Here is a 10,130-nt window from a genome sequence, read left to right as displayed (position 1 = left end):
CATTTGGATTAGGGACCTGAATCATGGGATAATTGCCCATTATCGGGTCGTCACCTTCCTCATCTGAGTATTTGTCACGTGTTAGTTCAGTCATTTTGTCTGGGACAGCCTGCGGCTGGACTGTCCTTCGTCCTGTCTTTTGTCTAGTGTGCTGAGAAACCGGAGAATAAGGTGGGGGCACACTAGCTTCAGCTCTAGCTGCGGCCTGTAATTCCCTAGTGGGATACAGACTGGAACGCTCAGGTTGTGCTTGAACTGCTTCCTCATTCATTCCGTCAAGTCCATGTGGTGCCGCGTCATTTTGTCTCTGTCTTAGCCGTCCTTGTCCTTCATTGTCCTCTGGTTTGACAAAACAAATTGTACCAGTCATTTTATTTTGTTGTGCTTTTCGGTCCTCTCTAGCTTTTAGTCCAGCTCTGCGTCGGTTTTCAGCCTCTTTTAACCATAATTTTGCACATTGCAATTCTTTTTCCTTTTTTTCTTTTTTCTTTCCTTTTTTCATAATCACACTAGCCTCAAGCTTGGCAACTACATTTTTCCACTGATCTACTTTAAGGTGACCAGTCACACCATACTTTTTGTTCCATTTTGTCAACCATTCGATACTGTCTGGAAACTTATTTAACATATACTTCTCATCTCCTGATACCTTGTCAGTAACACTTTGACGGCCCCCCATTTTAATCAATTTAGTCCAACTGTCAAATCCTAGGGATTTCTAAAGTTGGAATGTTTCTTTAGTGGGATAACGACTTTCTGTGGTAATTCCTGCTTCGACCAGTTTCCTGGTGAGGAATTCTTGCCTGTGCTTCCACAGAAATTCGTTATTTCTTCCCACTATATTACATGCAGCACATACGTGCTACCATTCACACACACATTCACACCGCGGAATTTTCTTAACACAACGAGGTGTATTTACGTCTACAAGTTCCATCTGTAGACCGAATTCCTATTACTTGGAATTCTCAACAAGGACTCCGCCGTCCTTACCCGGGTACCCTTTTTTCTGGGGACTAAAATACCCCAACCACGCAGCCAACGAAGAGGTCTCACCGAGTCTGTGAAAGATTTCTCTTGAAGATTCCGTCAATCGTCGCCGCCGAGAGGTGCTGAACTGGGCCGGCCTGGTGGATGAACGTCGCTCCCCAGGGCTTTCCTTCAGGCGTCCTTTGACTCCTGCCGTGCACGGATTCGGCGTCTTCAACACTCCTCGGATCAGCGAGCAGATTTTCAGGAATCCCGGACGAGCCCCCAAAAATGTTGGGTTCACAACATTTGTCTGAAAAGAATCTCACAGAGGCAGGATATGTCTTCGATGGCAAGCGATCATCTGCAGATGGGCACAATCCAGACTCACACAGCAAGTGTGGCTGAGATCTGCGCCCTTCCTTCAGTTTGGTCGTGCCTTTTATTGAGGAACAAACAATGGGGCAAGTGTACATGAATGCATAGCTTCTTTAGACAGGAAGGACATTCCACAGCACAACAAGATACTATCTCGGACAGAAGCGGTATGGTCAGCTCGTGACTTTAGCTAGGAGAAAGACGTAGTCTTAATGCCTATGGGACGGATACGCCTGTGGCGTTCTCATGACCTCCACTTAAATAGGACCTTTGTCTGCTTCAGCTATCGCACGACAACCTCATGTCCTGTTTAAGAGAAATAGAAATGGGGCTTATTGTATAGCGCGGCTCGTGACTCCAAACATGCGCTCCTTAGCCAGCCATCTGCTTCCAAGTCAACATCACGAGGTCAAAATGTCACATCCTGTAGAAGACTTGCACACGAGTAGATACATAGAATCCAATGATAAAAAGTATATTTTTCCCAACAACGGTGCCCCAGTGAAGAGGCCTACAGCTAATGTGAAACTAGATTGAGTTTTGCAATTGGTAATTGGGAAAATGCAGCTGGAACTGAACTGATGATCAGATGATATTTTATTATTTTTGTGTGTGTGCATGAAGATTAAAGGGATTTTTTCGTATAGCGCTTTTCCACCTTCAAGGCACTCGAAGAGAATTAACACTTGACTTGTCATCAGCATCTGGAGGCTCTGCTGAATGTCTTGTTCAAGGACGCTTCAGCCACGGTCACGGGGGCTCAGGATCAAGCCCACAACCTTCGGCCTCAAAATCTATCGCTCTACCACCTGAGTTGTCTCGTCCCATAAGAGTTCTTGTTTTTTTTTCAGGTTGAAGCTCCTCTTGAGGTTTTTGTTGAAGAGGCAACTGATGTGTAGCAGGAAACTGGAAATTAGTTTTCGGAAGAGGAACCAGAGTGACTGTGGAGGCTCGTAAGTTCTGTTTTTCTGCTACAATATAAACACCGCAAAACAAACCGTGGTACGAAGTCAAAAACATGGGATGAAAAAGAGAAAATAGATTTTCTCTGTCCATTTTTTTATACTGCTCAGCATGTATTACAAACTGGACTAAAGTTATGCGAACAAAATGATATCATTCATGTGAGAGGTTCTTATAAGATTCTTGTTCAAACATCTCATGAGGTTTTTGTTAAGGAAACAACTAATGTGCGATAGGAAGTTACAATAAGTTACTTTTCGGAAGTGGGACCAGAGTAACTGTGGAGACCCGTAAGTGAAGAAATTTCTTTTTAAAGAAGACACTTTGTTGTTTCGTTTAATTAAAAGCGGAAACAGAAAGTTAGCCGGAGCATAATTTTTTATCCTCACGTTGAGTACGAATTTGTTGATTTTTGGTCTGTGGTACTGGATTGAGTGCACATTTTTTAAATAACACATTAGCTCAAATAATCATTAATAACATTATTGCAAAGGTGCTGGACATGAACTTTTTTGCTCACCAGCCACGGTGACTAGAGGTTTAATGACAAAATGTTGCTGTAGCGGAAGTGTTTGAGCTACCCTTCTACAAAATAGAGGCGGGCAATCTGATGGCATGTCTCGCCGCCGGCTTCAACCGACAAGGTGGGAAAAGGAGACATGTTCAAGGAGACGAGACATCTAGACTCCCAGAAATTACGGGTAGAACGGGTATTTGTAGAAGAAACAGAAGAACGTTTGCTAACTATTAGCTTGTTTGAGCATTGTGTTACCTTGTTTGCTCAATGTACTGCACTTTGTATGCAGCGATGGTTCTGTTTAGTTGATGACTCTGCTGAATGAAAGAATGTGCTCGGTTTTGTTTTAGGGAAGGAATTTAGGCCATCCTTCTACAAAATGGAGGCGCGCAATCTGAGTGCATGTCTTGCCACTGGCTTCAGCCTACACAAGGCCACGGCGAAGGCGGGAAAAGGACACATGTTCGAGGAGTCTCATCCCGTGCGAATATCGGACGATTCGCTGTATAACCAGTTGGCGCTGCTATCCCATAACGACACGTGCGAGGAAGGTGAGGAGCTGGGATAAGGCCTCTTGTAAACGTAATGGAGTCACCACGTCATGTCACTTTCCGTTTTGCCCTCACAGGTGACAGCGGACCAGGGCGGTGCCCGGATGCGTTGGGTCCAGTGGGTCCAGGTTGGTATTGAACATGCGAGACGCGTAGACTGTCGAGCCAAGTAAAATGTGCATTGTGTTGGCAGACAAGACGGTGAATCTCCTCTCCCTCGCTGTCCTCGCCCTACGCCTTGTCTTCGTCAAGACGCTCGCCATCAACGGTGTCATGACACTGCGCCTGTGCTTTGGCGCGCTGGAGTAGCCATGCCACCAGCTTCCTCCTGTTTGAAGGTGTTGCTTTTCTACATAAACTATAAAATGTGTCATAAAATCAACAATAAATCAATCAAATGAATGTGTAGAAAAGACTGCAGCTATATTGTTGTATTGATGATAGTATTGGGCTATCAAACTAACAAACTTTCAATGTGAGTGTGTGTGTGGGGGGGGGGGGGGGGGCGTGCATGTTGTTCCACAGGAAGCGGTCGCCATGGCACCTGCATCACAGATGACAGCAGTTATGGTTTCTGTCTCAAAAGCGTACTGGGACAGGATGTTTGTTGTGGGGAGGATATGGAGGTCTGGTTCTTTTGGTTTTATTGTTGTTTAAGATTGTTGTTGATTTGTGTTGTTTGAGTGGAAATACTTTACCAACTAGAGTATTTCAATGACATCAAGCTCTCACAAGGGGCTATACCAGGGGTGGGCAAACTTTTTGACTTGCGGGCCGATTTGGGTTCTAAATTTTGACCGGGGGGCCGAACCAGGAGCAGTGTTTGTGTGAAGTATTATAAATGACATGTAAAGGTCATTGCATAAAAGGTTTTTACTTTTAGTAGATACTAAAACATGGATATTTAAAAAAAGCTTTTTGAAAACAAATGCATTTATTAACAGCATTAAAAAAAATATTTCACCAAAAAACTACTATCAGTGATTCTTATTAAATACGACACTGTTATGATGAATAACATTTTCCATCACTTCAGCGCCTGCAGGTCAGATTTATGAAATATGTTTATCTAATGAGGCGAAATCACATCCAACGGCAAACATTCTGACCAAATACATCATCTTGAAGAATCAGTGAAAGAATACATCTGGACGTCTTCTCACACACGTAGGTCGAGCCAAATTGTCCACTCTTTTTTAACATTCGGCACTCAGTGTCCACCTTTCTTTTCTTCGGGCCACTCATTTTAATGGAACGATTCCAGGGGAAGGTTTGTGGGTGGCATTAGCGTAAAACTGTATCTGAAAACTCAGCGCGCGAATTACGAGAATATTGACGTCACAGCCTACAGTCGAAATTCGGCACTGATAGATGAAATTATTGCGTACTACTGAGTACGCACACGCACTTGTGAGTGTGCACCGAGCTTTTTGACACGGCTCCCGGGAGTAAATGCGCGGGCGGGCGCTTCCCCATCTACTGGGGAAACATAGTAATTGCAGGGGAAATGACCCAAAAAAAATTTAATACAATTTATTCAGGTTTGGCGGACCGGATTAAACGGCTCCGTGGGCCGGATGTGGCCCGCGGGCCGTTGTTTGCCCATGTCTGGTCGAGAGCATTTTCTATTCGGGCTCCAGAGCTTTGAAATGTCCTACCAATGGATATTAGAACTGCTACCTCAGTAGAAACATTTAACATTTAATTTTTATGATATGGCCTTTAATTAACCTGTAGTGGCCGATTTGGCTGGAGTTTGTGTTTTTACTCCCTCCCCTACATCCCTCCCCGGCTGGGGAGATGGTTAGGTGACACCCAAGCTGACAGCGGCTGTCTGGATTCTCGTGGACCAGTCAGGATGAGGGAACTGCAGCGTATTAGGTCCAAATATGGCCAGTCACATCATTTTATGTGGCATGCAAAGACAAATTGTGCATCGACTTCATGTGTCAATACTAAAAGTGCAAATTGTCTTCACTTTTAAAAAATAGATATTGCTCGATTTTTATTGCCATGCATCTTTTTAAAATATTTGAGCAATTTTTACTTGTCTCTGATTTCAAAACTTGTTATTCATCTGTTTTTTGTGTAGCCTATACTGTATATCATGTATGGCGTTGACAGTCAAAATGGCCCTCATAAGAAAACTATGATTACATGACAAAAATGAGTTTGACAGCCCTGAGTACTGTAAAGCTTCATTGTTTTATTTTGTAATTGTAGTTGAAGCATAGCATCTGAGGAGGGCAGTAATGGGCCACCTCGCCTTTACACTGGTGGAAATCGGAAACAAGAAGGAAAAGGCGGCCAAGAAGAAGGCCGAGGAGAACCCAAGATGGACGAGTCGCACTCAAGCACAAAGCAATCGACGGAAACCTGGAACCTGGACGACCCTCCCAACAGCCGCCTGTTCCTGGTGGCCAGTCGCACGGTCACCGAAGAGGAGCTCCGGGAGCGGTTCTCGGTGTTTGGCGACGTCCAGGCCGTGTGGGTTGTCAAAGACAAGCAGACAAAAGAGTCCAAAGGCATTTGCTACGTCAAGTTCGCAAAATCGTCTCAGGCCTGCCTGGCCATGGAAGAAATGCACGGAAAAGCCATGCTTGACGGAACCAAACCCATCAAGGTCGGAACTGACAATAATATTTAGCCCGGGTTACTGCGGTCACTCAATATGCCCGAACAGTTAGCACCTATGCCAGTGTAACGGAGCTAATAGTTTATTTGTCTTGATATATTTTTTAAATATTTGGGAATTAAATATCTATGAGTCTTTTCAAATGATTGATTATTTGTCTTGTTTTGTAATATTTGCGCACTCTGTTTGATCTTGCCTGTCGGGCTTCCGTAGCATCCTACTTCTCTAACGGTGCTATGTAGCTTGGTGCAGGCAGCAAATACATTTTAGAAACTAGTCCATTGAATGTCTTCTTTAAACCCACCACACGTGACACAACTATTCCAACAGTCCTGTAGCTGTAGAGGCTAAATGAGCTCAGTGTGGCCTCGAACCCATACTTTCAAACGCTACCTTTTTTTTTTTGGTGTGCAATTCTGCCTTTGAACCATGATTTCAAACCCGAACCCTTTTTTGCTTAATACTTGGTTAATTTAATAGAACCACACTGAATTATTGTAATGGATCCACAAAATATGAGGTTTGTGTCTGTGTTGCAGCGTTCTGGAAATATTTGAAGGATTGTTTCAGAAAGTTTTGAATTGTCTCTAACTAATGAGTAATTGTAACTGAAGTGGAATGAACACACACCGAAGGCATTAAAATAGCATTGCCACCTTCTCTGAATAATATTAGGTAATAACATCACTGACTAGATTGAAACTGCCTTCCTCTTTGTATGAGTAATATATATATATTTAAGAGTATCACACTGCAATACTATATAATAACATTGATGAACAATGATCCTTTGTTGTCTCGCTGTAGGTGTTTATCGCCCAGTCGCGCTCGTCGTCCAGCCACAGAGACGTGGAAGATGAAGAACTGACCAGGATCTTTGTCATGATCCCTAAAACCTTTTCTGAGGAAGACCTGAGGGACACTTTTAAGGTACGTGCTGCCACTTGGGTCTTACGTAACAATGAACATACCAAATTGTTTACATCATATATGTTTTGGACAGATGAAGGCATTTGTTGACAATGCTTAAACTTGCTCCTCCCGCATTTAGGAAAATAGGCCATTTTGAAACTCTAGCTTAGTTCAAACGGCACAGCCAAGTTAGTACTTTTTTTTTGTTATTGATTGATTGATTGATTGATTGATTGATTGATTGAATATTTATTGGTCCCCAGGGGTGGGGAAATTCAGGCCCCAGCAGTATCCACACCACAGAATGGGTATACAAAAGACACACATGGCATGAGCGCAACTCAATAACTCTCATAAGGCTGCCTGCCACACAACGGCGCCACAAAGAAAGTCAGAAAGTGCTCAAGATAAAAGCCATCAAAACAAAACAAACAAAAAAGCAAAACAAAGCTAAAAGACAAAGGAAAAAAAGTTTGTGTCTGAAAATTAGTTCTTGTGATTCTTCACTGTGTTATGAAGATAAATCTCTGTGACTATTTTAGCTGGGAATTTATTTGTGTCTGCATCTCTAGAAAAGTTGTGGTGGTAGTCTTCACAAGGGCTGCAAAAGGCTGTTGTTTGTTGACATCGTTTTCCTCCAATAAAGAGATTATCTTCATCTTTGGCGTTCCCTCAGGAGTACGGCGACATTGAATATTGCGTCGTCATCAAGAACAAGCAGACGGGAGAGAGTAAAGGTTTGGGCTACGTCAGGTACTTCAAACCCTCCCAAGCCGCCTTGGCCATCGAGAACTGCGACAAAGGCAAGACCCCTTCTTTTGCAACTTTTATTGACAAAGTTGACATTAGAAAAATGTCACCATGATGACAATCTGGTCTTGGTTTCCACCCGTTTTACTTCTGTATTGTGAAATCCCCACTTGTTTAGTTGATCACTTAGCTATCAGCGTGTATTGACGTGCGTGCGCGTGGCCTTTGCTGCAGCATACCGGGCCATTCTGGCAGAGCCTCGCAGCAAAGCTTCCTACTCCTCCGAAGACTACAACAACATGGCGACCAGGAGCGACTACTCTGGCGGTGCCGATTCCATGACCGTGTACCCCTTCAACATGTCCGAACCCGTCAGCTACCCCATGATGGACTACCGCGGCGGCGCCGACTTGACCCGCTGTCTAATGGTGTCAACTCGCGCCGCGCTGACCCAGGAGCAGATTTTTGCGCTGTTTGACCTCATCCCAGGGATGGAATACTGCGAGCTGCAGCGGGATGCGTACGGGATGAGCAAAGGTGGGGGTGGCTGGGTGTTGGGCCACATCGTGAGTCTTTGAATGGTTTTACATTGATGTGCTTGCAGGGCACGCCATGATTCGCTACAGCAACCTGGGCTCAGCACTTTATGCCAAAGACAAACTGAACGGATTTGAATATCCGCCAGGAAACAGACTGGTTGTCAATTTTATGGATGACGGAGAAGATCGTAGCGGGTAAAGCCCCAACAAAGAAACGTCGAACCCCACCAAGATGGCTGACACTTCTTGGCAGGGCTGAAATAAAGGGACAGCTGATTGACATATACTCTGTGTGTGTTTAGTTCAGTAGGTAGAATGGCCATGCAGTTTGTCGCCACCCAGGTGATGTCATCGGTGTGGAACGGAACTCCCAACAGCCAAGGCATCAAATCCGCCACTTCTCATATGGTACATTTGCACTGCTCTGCCTTTCTGCATGTGGATGTACAAATGAAGTCACCCATGTCAAGTGTGACAAATGGTGCTCACTCCCGCCAGGGATTCGCCGGGCCGCCTCCTGTGTCCCGGATACAGACGGACGTCAGCTTGCCGCCACCCAAGAAACATGCGCCCCCCGAAAGCAAGACAAAGGAGCGCTTGTTTTTGGTCTTCAGCCCTGCCCCTTTGCCTGTGGACGTGCTGGAGGATGTTTTCTGGTAAGTGCCCCACGCGGCCAATCGCTCGTAATAGTCACTCGAGCTTGGAGGCTTCATAAGGGACGCAGCCTGATCCAAGAGCCGCTCGCTCACTTGTACTGAAGCACGCTGAGAGATAATTCTCATATTTCAAGCACCTTGACCAGGGTGGGCCAAGATCCTGGTCATTTTTTTTTAACTGGTGTGTTTGTTTGTTTGTTTGTTTGTTTGTAGCCGCTTCGGTTCCCTGATAGAGGTTCACTTGGTTCCAGGCAGGAATGTTGGTTACGCAAAGTATGCTGAGAAGCAGGTGAAAATCCAGTCTGATGAAAAACAAAGTAAAAAAAGCGATTGCAAATGTTAAGTGTGTTTCGGCTTCTTGCATCGAGTGTGCCAATGAGGCCATGGCGATGCTCCACAGCCGTGTGGTCAACGGCGTGAAGATGAAGGTGATGCTGGCAGATCCACCCAGAGAGGAGTCGCACAAAAGGCTTCGCACGTACTAGCACGCCGACACCCGGCAGGTAAGTTTGCCACGGTGGCCTTTTTAACTATCTTCAGAAATGGCTTCACGTGCAGTATTGGTCAAACAAAATGGCCGCAGCATCGTCTATTTGTGTTCCAGAGGTTAGGAGGGAACAAGTGGGACAAAAAAAGTCAAACTAACCACTGTAATGCACCCAGTTGTTTTATTGCCTCGTACAAACATCACTTTGACTAAATTATACAGAAAGTGACCCCCCCCCCCCGTTGTTTTGCATTCACATATACTGACGTTTGTGCATGAGTAACTGTGCAGCTTCTCGTTCTCCAGGCGACTGTTGTCATGACAAAAAAACCCGACCTGACAGACCTGACGACCCACATGGACGGGAGACTTCTTGACACGACCTTTAACTTCCGTCTGACCTTACGCATCTGCTCGCTGACCTTGCCCTGAGCTTCAATGTGAGCTTTCAGTGGGCCATTTTTTTATTTTTTATTTAATAAATTCCTTTACTTTTCATAAAGTCTCATTTAAAGCTGCTGTGAGTAGGTAGAATGCACAGGGGGTGTAAAACCACACATTTTGACATGAAACAAAGATGTCTTTTGCAATTAGACTCAAGTTAAAGCTCCTACGAGTTGCAATTTTTACGTGGCTTTTTTTTTTAATTTGAGGGTTTTTTTTGTATGCCCAAATGTGTTCCCGCTGTGACATCTTTCCAAGTCAAAATAAAAACAGCAGATCAACAGCAGAACTTTGTTTTTGTTTTCTCTTCTATGCTTTGCCTGTCGGTG

At 44.6% G+C, this 10,130-nt stretch overlaps 1 protein-coding gene across 1 annotated transcript; it reads left to right on the top strand.

Annotated features, from left to right (window-relative positions):
• Nucleotides 1–5,664: 5,664 nt before the first annotated feature.
• Nucleotides 5,665–10,087, top strand: rbm45 (RNA binding motif protein 45). Its single transcript, XM_037272151.1, has 10 exons — nt 5,665–6,001; nt 6,821–6,943; nt 7,602–7,728; nt 7,910–8,212; nt 8,280–8,409; nt 8,517–8,622; nt 8,713–8,870; nt 9,084–9,159; nt 9,239–9,373; nt 9,664–10,087. The coding sequence occupies exons 1-9, from the start codon at nt 5,714–5,716 to the stop codon at nt 9,353–9,355; spliced, it is 1,428 nt and encodes a 475-aa protein (XP_037128046.1). The 5' UTR covers nt 5,665–5,713; the 3' UTR covers nt 9,356–9,373; nt 9,664–10,087.
• Nucleotides 10,088–10,130: the final 43 nt, after the last annotated feature.

Source organism: Syngnathus acus, chromosome 15 (genome assembly GCF_901709675.1).
Source record: "Syngnathus acus chromosome 15, fSynAcu1.2, whole genome shotgun sequence".
Lineage (NCBI taxonomy): Eukaryota > Metazoa > Chordata > Actinopteri > Syngnathiformes > Syngnathidae > Syngnathus > Syngnathus acus.
The sequence above is the reverse complement of the archived record's forward strand: the minus strand, read 5'-3'. Positions and strand labels throughout refer to the sequence as shown.

What these genes read in the sequence shown, in the direction of transcription:
- rbm45 (XM_037272151.1), top strand. Translation starts at nt 5,714, where the DNA reads ATGGACGAGTCGCACTCAAGCACAAAGCAATCGACGGAAACCTGGAAC. An exon ending in ACCTGAGGGACACTTTTAAG is followed by an intron (nt 6,944 to 7,601) that starts GTACGTGCTGCC and finishes GCGTTCCCTCAG; the next exon opens with GAGTACGGCGACATTGAATA. An exon ending in CAAAGTATGCTGAGAAGCAG is followed by an intron (nt 9,160 to 9,238) that starts GTGAAAATCCAG and finishes TCTTGCATCGAG; the next exon opens with TGTGCCAATGAGGCCATGGC.